At 51.3% G+C, this 25,444-nt stretch overlaps 1 protein-coding gene across 4 annotated transcripts in view; it reads right to left on the bottom strand.

Moving 5' to 3' along the window:
• Window positions 1-25,444, bottom strand: part of LOC118782709 (rho guanine nucleotide exchange factor 12-like) — a 47,213-nt gene extending 21,769 nt beyond the window's left edge. For all 4 annotated transcript variants that reach the window (XM_036536193.1, XM_036536194.1, XM_036536195.1 and 1 more), the window contains exons 1-2: window positions 23,913-25,444; window positions 6,828-6,922 (exon numbers count right to left, since the gene is read on the bottom strand). In XM_036536193.1, the coding sequence (XP_036392086.1) occupies window positions 6,828-6,922; window positions 23,913-23,944 (127 nt within the window). In that variant the 5' untranslated portion in view covers window positions 23,945-25,444. The remainder of the gene's footprint in view (window positions 1-6,827; window positions 6,923-23,912) is intronic.

Raw genomic sequence — 25,444 nt, 5'->3', positions numbered from 1 at the left:
CGTCAAATGAATGAACCTTCCTGACACATCTCCTGCAAGAGACCTGCATGATGCGGATCAATCCAGCCCGGAAACCCAGCCCGCTGGATCCAGAGCCTTCCAGACCCAGCCACACCCTACGATCACAGGCCACATCAACTTATGGACTCTTCCCTTCTATGCACCACTCTGCAGCCAATCCACTCCAGCCTGCCCTCGGCCCTGCCCGAACCCGCCCCCGCCCACAGCCCCGCCCTGAGCCCCTCCCCAGTCCAGCCACCACCCGCCCCCAGCCCTGCCCCTCAGCTCAGCTGTGGCCCACAGCTCCTCCACTTTAATACAGCAGAGATTCTCCATAGCCTGCTGTTGGGTTAAAGCTCCATCAGCCCGTGGATACTGCCCACTGTCCAGCTCAGCGTGAGGATGTGGACCTAAACCCACACCTATCTGCTGCAGAGAGGCAGGGCCTGCCAGGGAGGCATGTGAGAGACACCGCAAGAGGCAGGAAGTGAGGCACGCAGGAAGTGAGGCACACAGGAAGTGAGGCACGCAGGAAGTGAGGCACACAGGAAGTGAGGCACACAGGAAGGGGGCACGCAGGAAGTGAGGCACACAGTGATGGTGAAGCACACAGCGATGGTGAAGCACACAGAGATGGTGAGGCACACAGAGATGGTGAGGCACACAGAGATGGTGAGGCACACAGAGATGGTGAAGCACACAGCGATGGTGAGGCACACAGAGATGGTGAGGCACACAGAGATGGTGAAGCACACAGTGATGGTGAAGCACACAGAGATGGTGAGGTAGGGAATTAAGCACACAGGAGACAGTGACAGTGTGTAGAAGCAGCAGCGGTGAAGCTGTCTTACCGCAAGACTCCGGCTTCCCCTCAGCAAAAACACAGCTGCTCTTCTGCCCTGCTGGCTCTGCACAGAAAGACCAGAGCGCCAAGAACACAGAGACACACGCAGAGAGAGAGACGCAGAGACGCAGAGAGAGACAGAGAGACACAGAGAGACGCAGAAAGAGAGACGCAGAGAGAGACAGAGAGACGCAGAGAGAGATGCAGAGAGAGACACAGAGAGAGACACAGAGAGACGCAGAGAGAGAGACGCAGAGACGCAGAGAGAGAGACAGAGAGACACAGAGAGACGCAGAGAGACACAGAGAGAGACAGAGAGACGCAGAGAGAGACGCAGAGAGAGACACAGAGAGAGACACAGAGAGACGCAGAGAGAGAGACGCAGAGAGAGAGACGCAGAGAGAGAGACGCAGAGACAGAGACGCAGAGAGAGACAGAGAGAGACAGAGAGACACAGAGAGACACAGAGAGACACAGAGAGAGAGACGCAGAGAGACACAGAGAGAGACAGAGAGACACAGAGAGAGAGAGACGCAGAGACGCAGAGAGACACAGGGAGAGACAGAGAGACGCAGAGAGACACAGAGACACAGAGAGAGAGACACAGAGAGACGCAGAGAGAGACGCAGAGAGAGACGCAGAGAGACAGAGAGACGCAGAGACGCAGAGAGAGACACAGAGAGAGAGACAGAGAGACGCAGAGAGAGAGACAGAGAGACGCAGAGAGAGAGACAGAGAGAGAGACGCAGAGAGACGCAGAGAGAGACGCAGAGAGAGACACAGAGAGAGACACAGAGAGAGAGACGCAGAGAGAGACGCAGAGAGAGACACAGAGAGAGAGACAGAGAGAGAGACAGAGAGACGCAGAGAGACACAGAGAGAGACACACAGAGAGACACAGAGAGACACAGAGAGAGAGACGCAGAGAGAGAGACGCAGAGAGAGAGACGCAGAGAGACGCAGAGAGAGAGACGCAGAGAGAGAGACGCAGAGAGAGAGACGCAGAGAGAGACGCAGAGAGAGACGCAGAGAGAGAGACAGAGAGACGCAGAGAGAGAGACGCAGAGAGACGCAGAGACAGAGAGAGAGAGACACAGAGAGAGAGACGCAGAGACGCAGAGAGAGACACAGAGAGAGACGCAGAGAGAGACAGAGAGAGAGAGACACAGAGAGAGAGACGCAGAGAGAGAGACGCAGAGAGAGAGACGCAGAGAGAGACGCAGAGAGAGACGCAGAGAGAGACAGAGAGACGCAGAGACGCAGAGAGAGACGCAGAGAGACACAGAGAGAGAGACGCAGAGAGACGCAGAGAGACGCAGAGACACAGAGAGAGAGACACAGAGACACAGAGAGAGAGACGCAGAGAGACGCAGAGAGACGCAGAGAGACACAGAGAGAGAGACGCAGAGACGCAGAGAGACACAGAGAGACGCAGAGAGACACAGAGAGAGACACACAGAGAGACACAGAGAGACACAGAGAGAGACGCAGAGAGACACAGAGAGACGCAGAGAGAGACACAGAGAGAGACACACAGAGAGACACAGAGAGACGCAGAGAGACGCAGAGAGAGACGCAGAGAGAGACACAGAGAGAGACACAGAGAGAGACACAGAGAGACACAGGGAGACGCAGAGAGAGACACGCAGAGAGACACAGAGAGAGACACAGAGAGACACAGGGAGACGCAGAGAGAGACACAGAGAGACGCAGAGAGAGAGACGCAGAGAGAGAGACACAGAGAGAGACACAGAGAGACACAGGGAGAGAGACGCAGAGAGACGCAGAGAGAGACACAGAGAGACGCAGAGAGAGACACAGAGAGAGAGACACAGAGAGAGACAGAGAGACGCAGAGAGAGACAGAGAGAGAGACGCAGAGAGACGCAGAGAGACACAGAGAGACACAGAGAGAGACACAGAGAGAGAGACACAGAGAGAGACAGAGAGACGCAGAGAGAGACAGAGAGAGAGACGCAGAGAGAGACACAGAGAGATGCAGAGAGACGCAGAGACACAGAGAGACGCAGAGAGAGACACAGAGACACAGGGAGAGAGACGCAGAGAGACGCAGAGAGAGACACAGAGAGACACAGAGAGAGACGCAGAGAGAGAGACGCAGAGAGAGACACAGAGAGACACAGAGAGAGACACAGAGAGAGAGACGCAGAGAGAGAGATGCAGAGAGACGCAGAGAGAGACGCAGAGAGAGACGCAGAGAGAGACGCAGAGAGAGACAGAGAGAGACGCAGAGAGAGAAGCAGAGATGCAGAGAGACGCAGAGACAGAGAGAGACACAGAGAGAGACGCAGAGAGACAGAGAGAGAGACGCAGAGATGCAGAGAGACGCAGAGACAGAGAGAGACACAGAGAGAGACGCAGAGAGAGACACAGAGAGAGACGCAGAGAGACAGAGAGAGACAGAGAGAGACACAGAGAGACGCAGAGAGACGCAGAGAGACGCAGAGAGACGCAGAGTCACAGAGAGAGACGCAGAGTGAGACACAGGGAGAGACACAGAGACATGCACACAGGATTGAGATGAAGCAGCAGTGTAAAGGCAGCATGGTGATCCCTGTCCTACAGCACACTTGCCCTCTCCTGCCTGCACCCCTCGGATACGAGGTGTCTCTGCCCACTTTGGGACAGGCTGCTCTGATTGGGAGCAGAGTGCCGATGCCAGGCGGGGCAGAGACGGGGGACAGAGAGCTCCTCAGCTGCGTCTGCCACAAACTCACTGCAGCAGCGGCATCCCGATCGGCCTCATGCTTTCTGGACAAACATTTCAAGACAAAAACTCTAACCCAAATTACACTACACAGGAAATAAATGTCTGACTTGTGTTCATTAGATCTTCTGGTTATAAAAAACGAGTCACCATTACGACTACATCGACCTGGAGCCATGGATAAGATAAGCAGTCAGAAAACCACAATAGCAAAGCAATGCTGGAAAAACAAAGAAAAGGCAAACTTTGGATTTTAAACATTAGAAATCATGCACCACAAAAGGTGGCAGAAGCCAGGAACGAAAGCTGAGAGGAAGCTGAGGGAGCCGCTGAAGCCTGATATCTAGGAGTCCACAACACCCCTCAGCCACCCACAACACCCTCTCACTCCTCCATGACAGCTCACTCCTCCACACCACACCTCTCACCTTCACCCTCCTCTACCTCGCCTCTGTGACTCAACTCACACACCTGCATTTTAACCTGGGGCTTCTCACTCCTGCCACGCTGAGTGCCGACACCCCTGGAGCAGCCTCCCACAGCCCTCTCAGTGCCACTGTGGCACTGTAATTACACTATAATTGCACTGTAATTACACACGCGGAAACAGTCACAGCTGTTTCCGCTTCAGCAGCATTCTCTCAGAGGGAGGTGGTAATGGACTGAGAGAAGCTCTCACGCTGTCTGTGACAGGACCTCCGTCGTTCAGAAACGGGCCCCAGGCCAGAGTGAGCACAGTTACATGAGAAGCTGCACAGTCAGCACTCTCCCCTGATTCTGACTTTACAATCCCTCTTCAGAAGCACACAAACATTCCCGACAGCAGCCAGCAGGAGGCGCTCCCTTCAGGAGTGTCCTTTTGTTTAAGGCTGAAATGAGATGAGAGCACTGCTGCACTGGTGTAACTGCATAGCCTGCATTACAGCAAGACCTGCGATGTGCTCAGTGCGGTCAGAGAGGAGAGACCCGAGCTCAGTGCGGTCAGAGAGGAGAGACCCGAGCTCAGTGCGGTCAGAGAGGAGAGACCCGAGCTCAGTGCGGTCAGAGAGGAGAGACCCGAGCTCAGTGCGGTCAGAGAGGAGAGACCCGAGCTCAGTGCGGTCAGAGAGGAGAGACCTGCGCTCAGTGCGGTCAGAGAGGAGAGACCCGAGCTCAGTGCGGTCAGAGAGGAGAGACCCGAGCTCAGTGCGGTCAGAGAGGAGAGACCTGCGCTCAGTGCGGTCAGAGAGGAGAGACCCGAGCTCAGTGCGATCAGAGAGGAGAGACCTGAGCTCAGTGCGGTCAGAGAGGAGAGACCTGAGCTCAGTGCGGTCAGAGAGGAGAGACCCGAGCTCAGTGCGATCAGAGAGGAGAGACCTGAGCTCAGTGCGGTCAGAGAGGAGAGACCCGAGCTCAGTGCGATCAGAGAGGAGAGACCTGAGCTCAGTGCGGTCAGAGAGGAGAGACCTGCGCTAAGTGCAGTCAGAGAGAAGAGACCTGAGCTCAGTGCGGTCAGAGAGGAGAGACCCGAGCTCAGTGCGGTCAGAGAGGAGAGACCTGAGCTCAGTGCGGTCAGAGAGGAGAGACCTGAGCTCAGTGCGGTCAGAGAGGAGAGACCTGCGATGTGCTCAGTGCGGTCAGAGAGGAGAGACCTGAGCTCAGTGCGGTCAGAGAGGAGAGACCTGAGCTCAGTGCGGTCAGAGAGGAGAGACCTGCGCTAAGTGCGGTCAGAGAGGAGAGACCTGCGCTCAGTGCACTCAGAGAGGAGAGACCTGCGCTAAGTGCAGTCAGAGAGGAGAGACCTGCGCTAAGTGCACTCAGAGAGGAGAGACCTGCGCTAAGTGCGGTCAGAGAGGAGAGACCTGCGCTAAGTGCGGTCAGAGAGGAGAGACCTGCGCTCAGTGCGGTCAGAGAGGAGAGACCTGCGCTAAGTGCAGTCAGAGAGGAGAGACTTGATTCCTCTGGACAGCAACTGCTCACATGACTCCTCCAGCGCTTCCTCATTCTTCCCCACTGTGCGCCACAGCCTGTCACACTGTGCTGTGTTACACACACACACACACACACACACACGCACGCATACACACACACACTACACTACATGCACACCTCACAGTGCATGGCAGAAAGACTCCACAGCATATATGACTCTTGAAAGTCAACAATACCTGAGCCAGGGCCTGCATCACCACACACCACATTTATTCCTGCATGCACTGCAACTAAACTTCAAATTCATATCTACACATGTGATAAATTCACTAAGCAATGGCAGCTGCAATTTTCTACTACAAATAAGATTCACTGCAGTGAGCACTGCAGCAAGTAACACGGTGAGAACGAATGGTGTGTACGAATGAGTACATCAGTACTGCTTGCACCTGTCCCTGCTATCTTTAACCATTTCACCACCAAAGAGTAAAACAGACAGCACAACGGGAAGCTTTACACACAGTAAACTTCTTAAACAGGTGTAAGAATTACTTCTGAAAGCCTCCCTCGCAGGGTAACTACCTCCACAGCAGGGGCTGAGTTTTGCTTTGCGCTGCAGTCTGCATGGTGCATGCTGCCGGCCAGCTGCCACAGAAGGAGGCAGAGAGCTCAGTGTGAGGGCAGAGAGCTCAGTGTGAGGGCAGAGAGCTCAGTGTGAGAGTAGAGAGCTCAGTGTGAGGGCAGAGAGCTCAGTGTGAGAGTAGAGAGCTCAGTGTGAGGGCAGAGAGCTCAGTGTGAGGGCAGAGAGCTCAGTGTGAGGGCAGAGAGCTCAGTGTGAGAGTAGAGAGCTCAGTGTGAGGGCAGAGAGCTCAGTGTGAGGGCAGAGAGCTCAGTGTGAGAGTAGAGAGCTCAGTGTGAGAGTAGAGAGCTCAGTGTGAGGGCAGAGAGCTCAGTGTGAGAGTAGAGAGCTCAGTGTGAGGGCAGAGAGCTCAGTGTGAGGGCAGAGAGCTCAGTGTGCAGACACTAGACACCAGACACATCCCTCAGACATGTTACATACCCCTCAGAAACGTTACATACCCCTCAGACACGTTACATGTCACTCAAAGTTGCTACATGTCCACTCACACGTTGCAACGCTAGTCAAACATTTTACATATCCACTCAAACATGTTGCATGCGTTCTCAAACGTGTATCTGTTCATATGTTCATATGAGTTGCATGTGTGTCTGTGTGCATCCATGGTGTGTGTGTGTGTGTGTGTGTGTGTGTGTGTGTGTGTGTGTGTGTGTGTGTGTGTGTGTGTGTGTGTGTGTGTGTGCGCGCGCGCGGGCAGGTTATTACCTGTAGGGTCAAACTCCTGTGGAGAGAGGACTGCTGCTTTGTCACTTCTGGCCTGCTTGTCGGGAGGATGGTCTTTAGTGAGAATGCTTCCGGTCCTGTGAACACGAAGAGACACGTTAGGAAACTCTCTCTCTGTCACGCACGCACGCACACACATGCAGGCAGATAGGGGGTGGCATACCTGAGGCCTCCCCCATTTCACCTTCTGACCCCTCAGAAAGAGGAGGTGAACCCTGCGGTCTGCAGGTGAAAACCCACGGGCCTCTGTTAGCCAGTCTCACCTGAGGAATTCCCCGCACGCAGTCTCACCTGAGGAATTCCCGCACGCAGTCTGACCTGAGGAATTCCCGCACGCAGTCTCACCTGAGGAACCCCCGCACACAGTCTCACCTGAAGAATTCCCGCACGCAGTCTCACCTGAAGAATTCCCCGCACGCAGTCTCACCTGAAGAATTCCCCGCACGCAGTCTCACCTGAGGAATTCCCGCACGCAATCTGACCTGAGGAATTCCCGCACGCAGTCTCACCTGAGGAACCCCCGCACACAGTCTCACCTGAGGAATTCCCGCACACAGTCTCACCTGAGGAATTCCCGCACGCAGTCTGACCTGAGGAATTCCCGCACGCAGTCTGACCTGAGGAATTCCCGCACGCAGCCGCCCTGCCTACTTCATGCTAATATTTGCATTTACTTTGTTTTCCACTAGATTTCTTTCCAAACCTGAAAATGCATAAGCCTGCTGTTGTCTGAGTTGCCGGACAATGGGGTGAAAGGTTTCTCATTTGCAAACTTTATTGGACACAACTGGAGAGATTAAGCTTGTAAAAAGCACATGATGATATAAAATGCTTCATAAAGACTAGGGATGTACATGCAATTTAAAGTGACACTGATTACAATCAATGTCATGTGATACAACAGTCCATGCAAACACCAAAAATGTCTACCTGCGCTTTCGCCTTTACTGACATGATTGATGTTTTATTGATAGTTTTCAGTGATATTAATAACACGAATGGCTTCATTTCTCCGCTGCGGTTTATGATGACAGAAGACACCGCAGGAGTGGTGTTTCAGTGCTGTCCTGCTTCGGCATGGACGGCTTCTCTTGTGCAAACAGAAAGGCTTTTTCAGCCTTTTTCACTTTGCCTTCACTTGAACAATGGCACACACGTCACCCCCGGCGACGGCACTAAGGCACTGTGGGATAGATTCCGCTGGCTAGACTCCAGTTTCCTGAGTCACCGGACGAACCGGGGGGGGGGGGTGGACGACAGTCTGGCAAATCCCTCCCTCATTCCCAATTAACTGCTTTAAAACCTGCTTCAGTGAGGGGGACAGAGCAGCAGCAGTGAGTGAGAGAGTGAGAGAGTGAGAGGGTGAGAGGGTGAGAGAGTGAGAGGGTGAGAGTGAGAGAGTGAGTGAGAGAGAGTGAGAGAGAGAGTGAGTGAGAGAGTGAGTGAGAGAGAGTGAGTGAGAGAGAGTGAGTGAGAGAGAGAGAGTGAGTGAGAGAGTGAGTGAGAGAGAGAGTGAGTGAGAGAGTGAGTGAGAGAGAGAGTGAGTGAGAGAGTGAGTGAGTGAGTGAGAGAGAGTGAGTGAGTGAGTGAGAGAGTGAGTGAGAGAGAGTGAGTGAGTGAGAGAGTGAGTGAGAGAATTTAACTGTGATATCAACATTGAATAGATAGGAGCGGCATTTTTTTCCCCCGCAAGCATTTTACATGGCCTCGGAAAACTGGAGGTGTGCTCCCGCATCAGGTATCACTAAAGGGAAAACAATACGGGAATAAACCTAACGCCACATACTGGGGATAGCTGTTATTGCGCTAAAAATAGCTATTCAATATATTGCGATGGCTATATCGTGCAGCCCTAACATGTGCCCTCATGGTGGTCTGGCCACGGGCTCGCACCTCTGCCATGCAGCAGATCCAGGGGTGACAAGACCCCAAAAGCATCCAATAAGAGCTTGAATCAGAGACACTCCCAGTGACTGAGGAAGCAGGCAGCAGTGCTGTCAGAGGCCTTCCAGGCAAGAAGAATAAGGAGGACGGGGAGAAACACAGGCCTCTGGGAAAGCACTGGAGGGGGCCGGTCTTGGGGGTGCTGGGATTTGGCTTGGTCCCTTGGTGTACAGTCTGCGCAGATGCCCCATCCCTCCGGCCTGCTGCTCTGCTACCCATAATTCCCCTGCAGTCTCACTCTGCCTCCTCAGCCGGGAGGGCAGCCTGCTGCCGCCTTGCTGCCGGGACCACAGCCAGCATAAAGGTGCTACAGAGCATTAGCAGCTGGGACCACAGCCAGCGGCGTCACTGCGGGGAAACCCCCTTCATCAGAGCAGCCAATAACCTGCCAAACCAACACAGGAAACACAGAGCCAAGTTACAGGGAACAGTGAACTGGGCTAAAGATGGGCCAAGTTACAGGGAACCAAGAACCGGGGGAAGATAAGCCAAGTTATGGGCAACTACAAACCATAGTGAAGATGAGCTAAGATGCAAGAACTGAGTGCTGGAGCAAATACGGACTAAGTTACCGGGAAGCAGGAACTGCAGCAAAGAAGTTAACAAGGATCTCAGCGGGCTGGTCGTCCTCACCTGGCGTTTGGGTTCAAGATGAGCGAGACTGCCACCCCTCTACAGTAAGCTGAAACAGGCTTCAACTGGCCAAGACCCGTGCCCAAACCCTCACTCGCCCACCACAGAATAACCTACAACAGCCATGAACATGCGGTCAGCTTCTTAGAGACTCATTTTCACTTCATAAACAGTAATGCTCTTAACCTGGATTACTGTGTCAACTTCTGTATTATGGGAGACTTTCTCTCAGCAGTAATGCCTGTGTGTGCTGTACTTCCACCAAAGTCTAATTACAACCGCTGCAAACTGTGGGCCAAGTGAAAGCCAGGAATGCCAAGCGGCACCATATGTGCTGAAGCCGGACGAAAGCGCTGGGCTGGGTGTGGAGCCGGAGTGCGGGCGGGGCAGAGCGGGCGGGGCAGGTCGCTGCACTGACTCATATCTCCCGCCTCACATGGGAACACGCTGTCTGTGTCTGTGCTGCTCCCCGCGCAGTCTGTGTGACACTGTGCTGTTCCTGTGCTGCTCCTGCGCTGTCTGTGTGACACTGTGCTGTTCCTGTGCTGCTCCTGCGCTGTCTGCGTGACACTGTGCTGTTCCTGTGCTGCTCCTGCGCTGTCTGCGTGACACTGTGCTGTTCCTGCGCTGTCTGTGTGACACTGTGCTGTTCCTGTGCTGCTCCTGCGCTGTCTGCGTGACACTGTGCTGTTCCTGCGCTGTCTGTGTGACACTGTGCTGTTCCTGTGCTGCTCCTGCGCTGTCTGCGTGACACTGTGCTGTTCCTGCGCTGTCTGCGTGACACTGTGCTGTTCCTGTGCTGCTCCTGCGCTGTCTGCGTGACACTGTGCTGTTCCTGCGCTGTCTGCGTGACACTGTGCTGTTCCTGTGCTGCTCCTGCGCTGTCTGCGTGACACTGTGCTGTTCCTGCGCTGTTCCTGCGCTGTCTGTGTGACACTGTGCTGTTCCTGTGCTGCTCCTGCGCTGTCTGTGTGACACTGTGCTGTTCCTGTGCTGCTCCTGCGCTGTCTGTGTGACACTGTGCTGTTCCTGCGCTGTGCCACCCTTCCCCACCAGGTGACCATGCCCCCTCTCTCACACACAGCCGCCACTGTCTCTCCCGGCAGGAAACGCTCACAGCACGTCTGCTGAAGCCGTCAGCGCTGCGGGAGTTTCCAGGCCTGTGGGCGTGTGGCCTGACTAACCAGATGAAGTGAGTAATGCACCTTCTATAATTACCATCATTCAAAGCATTTCAGACAAGTTTTACAGCAAAGCAGCATGACTGTGCGCTTATAGTGACAGCAACTTAACTTCAGTCCGCGAGGTAAAGTGAGGCATTAACATGTCAGGCTGTAAACCTTGCAGCACCTAGCAGTGTGGCAGTCAGGATCCTTCACTGTTTCTCACAGGCCTGTTTCACTTCCTCTTGCCTGGCTCTGTGGAATCAGCTGCTGTATGCGAGCGCCATTCTTCCTGCCATCAGCAGGACACACAATTCTGCAGCGTCACTGGCAACAATGAGACAGCTCTCCTCCACACCACGAAATATACCTCATATCACCCGTCTGTGCAGCAACTACGTCATTTTAGCAGGTTTTTCATAGTGAGCTGCCATCGGCATAGATTATTGAAGCATTTCAATGCATTTATCCTGCGTAAGGTCAGTGACATCACACGTCTGTCCCCGCAGTGAGATCCAAACAAGCCCTCCTCCCCTCTCTGCATCCTGCGCTGTGAGGTCACTGCGCTGGGAGAGACTCGCTGTGGCCTGCAGGGAAAAGGCTTTCTGCCCCAGTAACGGCAGCCCCTCAGAGGCAGGCCACGCACACTTCCTCATGCTACACTGTGTGTGTGTGTGTGTGTGTGTGTGTGTGCGTGTGTGTGCGTGTGTGCATCTGTAAGGGGGAGGGGGTTCTCCACAGCACTGTACCACAATGGTACACACATCACATGATCTGAGGTTACGTGCAGTTTCCCTCACATACACAAAACAGAGAGGAGAGGGTTTCCCAGAAACCACAGCTACAGAAGCCTGAACTCAGATAACAATGACTGTGTTACAACAATAAGGAAACTGACTCACACCATCAAACAAAGTACATTTACCTATATTATGTATCTGTATCTACACTGATGAGCCAAAACATTATGACCACTCACAGGTGAACTGAATAACATCGATCATCTTCAAACAAGGGCACATGTCAAGGTCTGGGTAGATTAGATGGTAAGCAAACAATCAGTTCTCGTAGTCAACGTGTTGGATGCAGGAGAAATGGGCAGGAGTAAAGACCTGAGCGACTTTGACAAGGGCCAAATTGTTGTGGCCAGACGACTGGGTCAGAGCATCTCTGAAACAGCAAGGCCTGTGGGGTGCTCCCAGTCAGCAGTGGTGGGTACCTACTGACAGTGGTCTGAGGAGGGACAAACCACAAACCAACAAAAGGGTGTTGGGCACCCAGGGCTCATCGATTCGTGAGGGCAACAGAGGCTATCCCGTCTGGTCTGAACCGACAGAAGGTCTACTGTGGCACAAGTCACACACACTGAGAAGACAATAAGCCGGTGGAGGGAGTGTGATGCTCTGTTCTGCTGGGAAATCCTGGGGCCGGACATTCATGTGGACGTCAATTTGATACGTGCCACCTAACTAAACATTGTTGCAGACTAGGTACACGCCTTCATGGCAATGGTATTCCCTGATGGCAGTGGCCATCCCAGTGTGTTCCCTGCCACACTGCACACATTGTTCAGGAATGGTTTGAGGAACATGATGAAGTGTTCAAGGTGTTGCCCTGGCCTCCAAATTCTCCAGATCTCAATCCAATTGAGCATCTGTGGGATGTGCTGGACCGACAAGTCTGATCCACGGCGGCTCCACCTCGCAACTTACAGGACTTGAAGGATCTGCTGCTAATGTTTTGGTGACAGATACGAACTTTAGGGGTCTTGTAGAGTCCATGCCTCGGCGGGTCGGAGCTGTTTTGGCGGCATATGGAGGACCAACAGCATATTAGGCAGGTGGTCATAATGTTTTGGCTCATTGTTTGGCTCAGCATCACAGAGAGGCCGCTTTACTCAGCATCACAGAGAGGCCGCCTTACTCAGCATCACAGAGTGGCCGCTTTACTCAGCATCACAGAGAGGCCGCTTTACTCAGCATCACAGGCCGAGGCTGAGGCTCAGTCTGAGGATCTCCCTGGAGCAACAGGGGGAGCAGGAGGAGCAGCAGGGGGAGCAGGAGGAGCAGGCAGAGCTGCAGGGGGAGCAGGGGGAGCAGGTGGAGCAGCAGGGGGAGCAGGAGGAGTAGCAGGAGGAGCAGCAGGAGGAGCAGGAGGAGGAGCAGGAGGAGTAGCAGGAGCAGCAGGCAGAGCAGGAGGAGTTGCAGGAGGAGCTGCGGGAGGAGCAGGGGCCCCTCCTTGGTGGTGCGGCTCTCTGCTGCAGGGCTACAGCTGTATGGAGAGCAGGGGCTGCAGCGTCTGATCCAATCAGCATCACAGAGCAGCACTCAGACCCCGACCCCAGCCTGTGCTGCCAGCCCGAGGCACAGCGCCACTGCTGTATCCCCCGCACTCGCCTTCACACCCCCTCCCCCACCCCACCACCCCGCCCCCATCCCTGTCCACTCTGCCCACTGCTAACACAGAGAACACAAACAGGACTGTCCACTCCCACACTGCACCCCTCAGACAGGCACAACCCAGTACAGCTCACAGACTCACACTCAGTCCAGCTCACAGACTCACACTCAGTCCAGCTCACAGACTCACACTCAGTACAGCTCACAGACACACACTCAGTACAGCTCACAGACTCACACTCAGTACAGCTCACAGACACACACTCAGTACAGCTCACAGACACACACTCAGTCCAGCTCACAGACACACACTCAGTCCAGCTCACAGACTCACACTCAGTACAGCTCACAGACACACACTCAGTACAGCTCACAGACTCACACTCAGTACAGCTCACAGACTCACACTCAGTACAGCTCACAGACTCACACTCAGTACAGCTCACAGACACACACTCAGTACAGCTCAGACACACACTCAGTACAGCTCACAGACTCACACTCAGACACAGTACAGCTCACAGACTCACTCAGACACAGTACAGCTCACAGACACACACTCAGTACAGCTCACAGACACACACTCAGTACAGCTCACAGACTCACACTCAGTACAGCTCACAGACACACACTCAGTACAGCTCACAGACACACACTCAGTACAGCTCACAGACACACACTCTGCACTACAGACAGCAACAAAACAAGACTGAAGAAAAATAAAAATGATAGCGTAAGGGGACAGGATGCTGTTAAAATGAAGACATAATAAAATAAATAAGCAGAAATGACAACAAACAATTCATGAAAGCAGATAAAACAGGAAATAAGATCAAGCATCCAAAAGCAACTCTAAAGAGGTGTTTCATTTTGGTGCCTCTGATGTGTCTCAGCTGGGTTTTCCAAAAGCACACAGACCTTCCTGCGAGTCTCATGCTCACATTAACCCTCTGGCTTTAGCAATGCCAGGCCTTAAAAGTGACATTTATGACTGGCATCGTCAGCCACCACTCCTCCACTGCAGTGAAGGAAAATCACAAATCTGGTTTTATGGCATGAGTGATTGGTATTTAAAAAAATGGCAAAGGATAACCTGCTGAAAACTCACTGCGATTTAGATTAGCATTCAGTGCGAGTGAGAGAGAAGGCTGTTCTCCGGAGAAAGCACATTCTAATGCTCTTACTCTGTTATGCAAGTGAAAAATCCACAGACACACAGGACAAAAACACCACACCCTGAAAGGAGCACAGGCGTTTGGTTAATAAAGATAAGACCTCTGTTTGGGCAACATGAGTGGCAGACACTGGCACAGTATTAAAGTGTTTGACACCAAACGCATTAAGATACTGGTGTTCTCCATGACCTCAGACAGCACAGGGAGAGAATGTGGGGTTCAATCTGCAGATATTCTCCCTTGGAGCTATCCCATCATGCCCCGCTCCACAGCTATCCCATCATGCCCCAGAGTCTTTCTTTATTCCCATTCATTACAGTAATTAATCTTAATCAGTAATTAATTAATCCCAGAACTGCCACCATAATCTGATATGATATACACTCTCTGAGAAGCAGTGTTGTAGCCAATGCCTTGGGAATGGCTGATGGACATTTACTCACACAGGGAAAGAGTCCTCTGCTTAAACTCTTCTCTCAGAGATGACTGGTTGACTTGAACTGCATATGATAAGTATTCACTCCTAACACTATTAGCCAGCTTTCAGCACAGATCTATAGGCTGCAATTTAATATTTCCTCAAGCAGAAATGACTGATTGTGAAGCTGACGTTAATGCATCATGACCGCGAGAGAAGTGTACAGATATTCTCAGCTTCCCTGAGCAAACTGGGAAAGGTTTCACTGAAGAGCATGCTGAGCGTGGCCTGAAGGAAGATCAGTGAAGAGCAGACCAGCATCACCACGGGTGGTCTGGCATCAGCCTTCTCTACGCTCCCTGATTGCAGAAACAGCACCAGTCTCCCCTCTCTGCTGTCCTGTAGAGTGCTTTCCATGTCTGTTTTACTGTGGTAAAGCTTGCAGTCTGACCCCAAGGCAGTGGTGTGGCATTGCATTATGGGAAAGGACCCACCATGTTTTCTGTCCTGTGTTAAAAGTGTAGAGTTAGTCTCCTTCTCACTTACATTAGTGCTCTCTAGGGCTGTGACGATAACCGCATCACCAGAACACTGCGGTCATGAGACGCCTAACGCGGGGTTAAGCTCATTACCGCATCTCCGCAAATATTTATTTATTTTAGGGCTGTCAACGTTAACGCGTGGGGGGGGCAGTAAACCGCTAAATCTCATACCTGAGATCAATGACAATAAAGTCTATTCTGATTCTCTTCTGAACCAGCCACAGTTATAAGACTGCACTCAAATGAAGAGTGCAGCCACACTACACTTGAAGAAAAGCAGACACACGCTGGCAATAACAAGCACGCACACACACGCGCACACACACACAGACGCACACGCACGCACGCACACACACAGACGCGCACACACACAGACGCGCGCACACACACACACGCGCACACACAGACGTACACGCACGCACACACAGACGCACACGCACGCACACACACACACACAGACGCGCGCACACACACACACACAGACGCGCGCACACACACAGAGGCGCACACGCGCACACACAGACGCACACGCACGCACACACACAGACGCGCACACACACAGACACACGCACACACACAGACGCACACGCACGCACACACACAGACGCACACACACACAGACGCACACGCACGCACACACACAGACGCACACACACACACACAGACGCGCGCACACACACAGAGGCGCACGCGCACACACACAGACACACGCACGCGCGCACACACACTGATGCACACGCGCACGCACGGGGGGAGTTTAAAAGCACAGCTCGGATGCAGAGGCCTGAAAATGTTCCTGAAGCTGAGAGGGGGGCTGCTTCATCATGGCAGAAGCCGAAGCTGCAGTCCCTGCTTCCTAAACTCTATTCCCAGCAGAACCCATGACCTCAGCTTTGACACTGTATCAGCTGCTGTATGTGAAAGTGATCTGAGAGATCCAGCACAGCCCATACAGGAAACCCAGAGGGAAACAGGCAGGTTTGCTATGGCTGGTGGAGCATAGAACAGGTTCAGCACCTCCCACAAACAGATTCCATTCAGGAAAAATCATATCAGCTAATTTATTTCACCCAAGTTGCACACCAAATGAGGCCGGAGGGAGACCCTGCAGAGACTCCCTGAGGAGCGTGAGGAGCGTGAGGAGGTGCTGAAACCCTGCAGAGTCTCCCTGAGGAGCCCGTGGAGCATGTACAGCATAGGGCTCCCAAAGGGTGTGCCCATCACACAGACACTAGCCAATCAGGGCCTTCTCTGCACCAGCCAATCAGGACCTTCTCTGCACCAGTCCATCGTCACAGCGGTTTCTCAACTTTGACCTTTCAAAACTATCAACCACACCGTTAATGCCTCACAAAGCTTGAGCTTCACATTAAGCACTGTACCGGTGGCCCTCCCACCACACCAGTTTTTAAAGGTGAATATTTACATAAATGGACAGTTAAACACAATGCTGTATCTGCTGATAACCCGCTCTGCCCTGGGATTGCAAGGTTACGATCAGAGCATCCAAACCAGACGGAGACAGTCTGGCCAAAACCGAGATCCATCGGCTGGTCCAACCTGGCCTGTTCACAGCCAGCGAGAGCAGCTCTGTTTCCCAGCATGCACTGCTCTGGCCAGCAGCTATGTCAGGAAGCGCTGGTGGCTGAGCCAGGGGGACAGACATTGTTTATCAGTGATGTCACCACTTCCCAGGAGGGCCTCTACGGAAAAACGCCCAAATCAGCAAAACCAAGCGACAATGAGCAGCGGCCCTCGCTATTCAGCTGCGGGGTCTATAGACACGAGCGTTGCACTGCACACAGAGCACTCCAAAACACACCGTCTGCAGCAACCGCTGCTACAATAGCACTGACCAACACCAGCACACTGATCACACACACTGACCAACACCAGCACATCACTGACCAACACCAGCACACTGATCACACACACTGACCAACACCAACGCACTGATCACACACACTGACCAACACCAGCACATCACTGACCAACACCAGCACACTGATCACACACACTGACCAACACCAGCACACTGATCACACACACTGACCAACACCAGCACATCACTGACCAACACCAGCACACTGATCACACACACTGACCAACACCAGCACATCACTGACCAACACCAGCACACTGATCACACACACTGACCAACACCAGCACACCACTGACCAACACCACCAGATACATATCACTGCCCACATGAAGCAAGCACCAATGCCACAAATATCATATAAAAGCCTAATCTGAGCTTCTTTACTTTCAATTCAAAATCAAAATTACTTCTATTTACGTTGAACTTCAAAGCCACTGGAAATTTCAGTCCCCAAACACATTTTAGCAGATCATGAGTGTGACTCGCTGTAGCTGCTAATAAATGGAAAGGCAGGCAGCAATATGTCCACAGTGACGGACTCTTAACTCTCTTCTGATTGGCTGCAGACCAGGAAGTGCTCCCTGGGGCTCAGCCTCAGAGCTGCTGAGGAGGTGAGAGTGGGGAGGGACTGAGAAGATGGCCACGCCCTCGCACCCCTGCCTCCGTCCCCCGCCCCTGTTACCAACGCGTCTCTCAGAGAGCCTGTTGCTGCTGCTCTCCCGGCAGTGTGTTGCTGAGAATATGCATACGGTGATCAAAGCAAGTTTCAGAGTTCAAGTCAGGTTCATTAATTACATCTTAGCATTAATTTACCCTGATCAAATGCACATTAGACTGCTCTCACCCTGAAAACCTCCACAGTCACACAGCAGCACTGAAGCAAGAAAAAGTGTCCGAACCAAATACTCTACAGTTACTGCCATTACCGAATACTCTACAGTTACTGCCATTACCGAATACTCTACAGTTACTGCCACTACCGAATACTCTACAGTTACTGCCACTACCGAATACTCTACAGTTACTGCCATTACTGAATAGTCTACAGTTACTGCCATTACCAAATACTCACCAGTTACAAGTATTACTCAACACTCAACAGACTTTTTGGTCCACCAGCCAGGGTGGCTGTTGAAAAAATTCACCATGCAATCAGACTTCCCAGCAGCTAAAATAATTTTCTGGGAATAAGTTATTAAGCCACATTTTAAGTGGATCCCGAGAGGCAAACATCTGTATGGTAGCAACATGGTATATTATTAATCTACAACAGCTAGCCAGCAAAAAAGCATTCCAGCTAACACTGGCAGCTAAAGCACAGTAAATATTGTAGTAGTCTGCTACTGCCACTAGCTAGCTGGACATGATCTAAGCACATGAAGAATCAGTGCAATCAAACCTACTCATAGAGACAATCAAAAGTCTCCCATTTTCTCTGATGGCATGTAGGGTTCAGGATACTCCCATAGCAGACCAATCTGCATTGTGTTTTCATATGTAACACGTGACTCCACAACCAGAGATGATACAAAGACAACCAACAAGAAATTGGAAAATGACAGAGGGGTCCTGCCATTGACTTACAGTAAAAAAGTGAGGAGAACCAGACTGAAAGGGACGTGAGACTGGGCATCCTCCGTTTTAGAAAACCGTTCTGACGAACACAGTGGGCAGCAATCACTTTTATTTATTTATTTTTTTTCCTACACAAAAGCACACACCAGAGTGGATAGTAACCCTGCATCTTTAACCCGCCAAAGAAAAAACCTCCCCACATTTGTGGGCTGGCAGGTGTTAATTTCTGACCCTGCAACAGTTACTGGCATTACTGAACAGTTACTGGTACAGCTTTTATTTTGGCATAAATTTAACAAACTAAATGTTCTGTTAGCTTGTATCTTAATTTGGTGGTAGAAGGCTGATAATTTAAGCACAGGCTCCTGCAGCCAGCTGCCCTGTGCCCTCTCGAAGCTACGCAGCTAAAGGCCACGGCTGACGGTTTCACACTCGATCCGAGGTTCGAGGATAGCTGCGCTTCAGAACTCTGCACACGCGTGCTGAACCCTCGGTGACCCTCATGCCTGTAACTGTACTCCGTCCACACGCGTGTACACCGTGTGCCAAAGCAAAGGCTACACGCAGCGCCAGTGAGAGAGCACCACGCAGTGACACTGCATCCGCCCCCCCAGGGCAGGCTCCGCTGCCACAGGGCCACAGACAGCAGAGGCCGAGCGTGGAAAGCACCACTGCGGACCCGGGGGCTCAGCCTACCCTCTCACACGGCGCTCGTCACACTGGTAACATCCTGGCTACTGGAAGCTACAATTCAAAGCAATTACAGCTGTGTCTGAGTGATCGCTCTCAATGTCAGCTCATGCAAGGAGGTCCAGGTAGGAGGCCATTTCACTTTGCCTGCATGCCTCAGATTTCACCCATACAGGTGCAGACTGTCAACACAAGCATACAACAGAACTGAAAAATTCAAAGAGCTTCTTCAGAAGGGACTGAACACAAAGCAGAGGAATTCTTTCCTAGAAGCTGCACTTCGGGGTTCACCTACGACAGCAGGCCTCTAAGAGCGGTATCTGCTAGTGTCTGCTAAATGAATAAACGTATCTGATGTAAATGTATTTGACTTATGCTAAGATCTAAGATTTAGTGCTTACTTGCCACGGTCCACATACAGCAAATAAAGACCACTTTAACTTTAACTTTCACTTTAACTAATCACCACAATGTTTAATTTAGGAAAAAAGGTTTGAAAAAGGTTCGACATAAAAAGTCCACACTATTACCTCTGACATCTGGCCATACCTGCCATTCTAACTGCCAACGCTACTGCTCGACGCAGACACGAGCACGACATTCCTGCCCAGAAGCCTTTGCGGTCATTTCAAACACAGACGACGGTCTGCTGTGTAGCAGCTCATTACTGGTGCGAGAGCAGTGAACGTTTGAGTCATATTCACCACTGCCCTCGTCACCTCCCCCGAGTGACAGAACCTCCCAGGCTCACTGCACTTGGCCTGGCAGCACAGAAGAACCACATTTATCAGCCTGTAAGCACTCTGAACAATTTCAAGTTAGGCTAAAAATGGAATGCTTATCACCTTCTCATTTATCAGCTCATTTCAAACAAGGACACAAGAAAAATCTGTTTGACATTACAGTTCACTACATTTCACTAAAGTTCCAAACACACAAATGTCCCATTCAGAATGGGAGATCTCCTAAGTGCTGCAGCAAACTTAATTTTCTGACTTTATTTCTATTTGTCTTCACAGACAGCTGATCACAACAGAAACCAGAGGTGCAGAGCTGTGTGCTCCTGAAAGGTCCCTTATCTGGATATTATTTATTGAGCAGTTCAGTGAAACTGGATCTGGGCTTGACATCACCTGGCAGGTGAAAGATATGTGCTCTTTAGGAGATTTGGTATTCAAATACCGTAGGGCTCCCAAGTTCAGGAGGCTCATAAATATTGATGAGGGCATGTGTAAGAATACAGTTGTCATTTTTATTCATTAATTAACACACATTTTCATATTGATTCAAACATTATTGATCCCAAGGTAGAGTATCTGAATAAGCCACTCATTCCCATTAGATCTCTGCTATTAGACTGCTGAAAAACACAGACATGCAGAATATGGGTGTATATGTGGGTCGCAGACACGGATATTTGAACTAAAAGAACATGGCTCTTCTCAAACTAGTTTTTGTTCATTTCTGCCTCTTACACGTTTTGTATTCAGCTGATATTAACAAGATTGGAGTCTATAGGCCTTAAACAATGAACTGAACATGTAATTATGACTGACCAACCCACCCAGCCTAGATCAACAAAAATATATCATATAAAAACTCGCACCCCTTAATTTAGTGAACACCCAACAGAACTTATAGAACATTAATTACTTAATACAGTAGTATGTCAAATACCAATTCACATTGAAATAAGAGTTTGAACAAATCTAGGACCGTTTAACCAGCTGGAACAAAAACCTGAAAATAGCCAAAAGAAAAGGGGAGGAAAAACGCTGCTCATAATGAGAACGGAAAGTTTCTCTGAGACGACAGATGGCTCTTTCTGAGAGTGTCTGATCACAGCTTCTCCCCTTCTGCTGTGCTCATTCGGAGCCTTTCAGAGCCACGTCCTGCATTTTGGCCACAGTCTGGAGACCCTCCACCCATCGCACACAAAGCGCCTCTGTTCCATCACGTTCGGACAGTAAACAGCTCTGCAGCGGAGACTCCTGACGCAGTCAGCGATCGAGCGCACAGCGCCTTCACCCGCCCGCTTCGGTCCCCATGCCGGCCGAAAACCCCCCTCCGTCCCGCTGGGGTTCAACAGGAAGCCATTCCATCACGCTCATGACGACAACTTCCTCTGCCTGGAGAGAGGGGCAGGCGAGGCAGAACGGGCCCGACTGCGCTACAGCCACACAGGGCAGGGAGAGGCGCGTGCAGAGGGAACTACTGAACACGCCGGCTCTACTGAACACGCCGGCTGTACTGAACACGCCGGCTGTACTGAGCATGCTCACTCTGCCACGGCTCTACTGAACACGCTCTCTCTACTGAGCACGCCGGCTCTACTGAACACGCTCTCTCTACTGAGCACGCTGGCTCTACTGAGCATGCTCACTCTGCCACGGCTCTATTGAACACGCTCTCTCTACTGAACATGCTCACTCTGCCACGGCTCTACTGAACACGCTCCCTCTACTGAACATGCTCACTCTGCCACGGCTCTACTGAGCACGCTCAGCCCAGACACAGGGCTCTACTGAGTACGCTCAGCCCAGACACAGGGCTCTACTGAGCACTTTCAGCCCAGACACAGGGCTCTACTGAGCACTTTCAGCCCAGACACAGGGCTCTACTGAGTACGCTCAGCCCAGACACAGGGCTCTACTGAGTACGCTCAGCCCAGACACAGGGCTCTACTGAGCACTTTCAGCCCAGACACAGGGCTCTACTGAGCACTTTCAGCCCAGACACAGGGCTCTACTGAGTACGCTCAGCCCAGACACAGGGCTCTACTGAGCACGCTCAGCCCAGACACAGGGCTCTACTGAGCATGCTCAGCAGTGCAGCTCACATAGCTTCTGTGGGCGACTGCAGGTGTAGGGAGAGAGAATAGGAGCCAGAGCCACGCCCACTAGCACTATCCACAAGCCATGCCCATTGGCACTGCCAACAACCCACGCCCTCTGGTACTACCCACAAGCCACGCCCTCTGGTACTGCCCTCAAGTTTCCAACAATACAGGACTGTCACTGAAAGACACAAACTTTATCTGCATTGAACACTCAGAAGCCAAAGCTACAGTCTATTTCAAAACAAAACCAGGGTCCAGCAGAGCTCTCCACTGCATTTTTGAACCTCAACCACTAATGTATCTCCGTCTTCAAAAATAATCCATAAACAAACTATTTAATTTGTGAGACTAAAGGCACTTCATTAAAACAACACTATCAAGATGGTCTATTCAGCATATTTCAAACTTTATCTGAAATTTCACTTGCTTGTTAGCCATACAGTCAATATAAAGTTAGCCAGCAAACTATTTACTCCCAAAATATCACAGACAGTACTGCATTCTACCTCAGCAAAATCATTTTAAACAGTCACACTGAAACATTGTACATATTTTTGAAATGTGTCTCTTGTGAAGAAGAAACAAGCTTAACTGGGGAAGAAACAAAAAGACCTTCATAACATGACTGCTGTGACACCCGGCCACGCAATCCGGCTGTGCACGTGCTGTTGGACCCGCAGCTCCAGGACACCCGACGCTGCGGCCGTTTGCAGCACAGCCGGGCAACACCGGGGTCACACACGCTGTAACACCGGGGTCACACACGCTGCGGCCGTTTGCTGCGGCGGGCAACACCGGGGTCACACACGCTGTAACACCGGGGTCACACACGCTGTAACACCGGGGTCACACACGCTGTAACACCGGGGTCACACATGCTGTAACACCGGGGTCACACACGCTGTAACACCGGGGTCACACACGCTGTAACACCGGGGTCACACACGCTGTAACACCGGGGTCACACACGCTGTAACACCAGGGTCACACACGCTGCGGCCGTTTGCGGCACAGCCGGGCAACACCGGGGTCACACACACTGTAACACCGGGGTCACACACGCTGCGGCCGTTTGCGGCACAGCCGGGCAACACCGGGGTCACACACGCTGTAACACCGGGGTCACACACGCTGTAACACCGGGGTCACACACGCAGAGGAAGCGACCCTGAATCACGATCCTCCGCTTCTGCTGCGACGAGGAAGCCACTGGCTGAAGGAAAAGCAGCCTAATTACGCAGGTCAGGTCACTCAAACAAAGGGCCACGTCCTGCCTTCACACTAAGCGGTGGGCTTCGGTGCCACTTATTAAAACAACTTAATCATTAACCTCGTGTTCTTCTTTTCCACGCTTCTCCACTGTGTAAAACTGCTGAAACGCAATTCGGCCTCTCAGACGGTATTATGTAACCGAAGGTAAAGCTTGTCATTCGGAAACAATGCACTGGGTTCTCTCAGGACTCCCTATACGAGGCTGTCACCGTCGATTTGAAACGCATACTGCACTTTCAGCGACCAGCAATGTACGATAAGGAAAAGCCCAAAATATCCGTTATGCCTGGTGCGATTCGAGAATTATGGTGTGTAACAATTTGCATACAAATTGACAGCAGTTTGATGCAGGGCAATGTACCAAAACAAATACCCTCACTGAGTCCTGTGAAATGCTCTGTCGGTGACATTTCACGCAGACACCATGTTAGACATGGGTGAAATTTAAATCAAGCACACACGGGCAGATCTAAAACCATTTCCGGGCAGTTTTAATGACAAAGGAAACAGACGCAGCATGGATTGCAGTATTTACCTGTCAGTGACTGTAGACTGTATGCCGCTCATTGGCCTTGCGTTCTCTAGTTTTCCTTCGGTTTCTGTCCAATTCGCATTTTGCAGCGAAAAGAAACCTCTAATTCTCCGGAAAGTAGCAGCTCCCTCCTTAACATCCGTTTGGAAACGAACAGCAATGAGTGTTGTTTGGAAACAATGCTGTAGCCCTTAGTGTTCAGGTTGAAAATATTTGTCTCCGTCGATGTGTAGTCGTTTGCCGGCTGTTTGTTTTCCTTGTTTATTAGAAAAATGAAAACACGCAGGAAACAGCGAAACGTATAAGCAAACGCCGAAGTGCAAATGCGCGCTGTTTCATACACACAGAGAGCGATCACTCTGTTTCTTAGTCGATAACTATTTCGCCAATGTGGTCGGAGAGCGGAACGATACTTTAGCTATTTTTGGAAGAAAAATTAAACCCGACTCCCCACTTAGCTTTTGTCAGCCGGAGAAGCAGGATCGCTATTGTTAATTTGCTTCCTGGCGGAGAAACTGCAGTCCGTGCTTTCCCCTCCGTCACTGTCCCCGAACACCGATTTTCGTTTTCATTCAAAGCGACTTTGGTAACACGCCTGTTCGAGCTCTGTTTAGTGTGATAATGAAGAAAATAAACAGCTAGCTAGCCACCTAGATGCGGGTTTAGCCAAGATTTAGTTTCCCGATCAGAGGTTTTCAGCTTTCCCAAACAACATAGCTACATCCTGGGACCCGTCCCTCGATTTCATGAAAAATTTCAGTTACTCTGACAGCAAACAAAATGAATCCGTCCAGAAGTTCCGAGCCTTTGCAGATGGTTGTACCGGTGTCCCATTAGTTTTTCCGCAGCCGTCTGGACCAGGCCTCTCTCAGCTTGCCAGCTCCGGCCAGCGTGTTACTGCGGATGGAAAAGCCTTTTCCCTGCGACCCACCAATACCGTCCGATATTCGCTGCTTTTTCCTGTTAACCAAACTTTACCGGCCTCATATCCGTGGACCGAAGTATTGCTACGTGTAGTTTGCCTTAAACACAACTCCGAAATTTACTCCTTAAACTAAACCAGACACACTGATTAAGCATAAAACTTTCATCTGCTCCAAATCGCACGTTTATTCTAAAGTCAAATTGAAAATAATTTCTTGCGAAGGAAAACAGATAAATCGAGATGCATTGTAGCAGTCCGATGCATGTTCAACCCCGGCCGATCTGTGAACTTCCCCCGTTGTTTTAATTCGAAGCACAAAATCTAAAAAAGTTGCTCTGCGCTCCGGGCTCGCCTTGTCTCCATGTTTTCAGCATCCAGTCGTTTTTCTGGGCTCTTAGCGGAATTCCCTTGTTGCCAAATTATTATTTTCCGCAGCACATATACAATTACAATCAGAACAGCAGCGTACACCTACTCCTTGACACCCGATCGCGATTTCTGTCTATGTCGGGATATTCGAGGTGCGCGATCGCGTATTATTAGACTCTCAGTCAAAATATTTCATGACTTTCAACAAATTCGGAGTGTCTCCCGATCCCTCCGCCCTGCC

The sequence above is a fragment of the Megalops cyprinoides genome, chromosome 9, assembly GCF_013368585.1.
Source record: "Megalops cyprinoides isolate fMegCyp1 chromosome 9, fMegCyp1.pri, whole genome shotgun sequence".
NCBI lineage: Eukaryota > Metazoa > Chordata > Actinopteri > Elopiformes > Megalopidae > Megalops > Megalops cyprinoides.
This window is presented reverse-complemented; position numbering and strand designations above follow the sequence as displayed.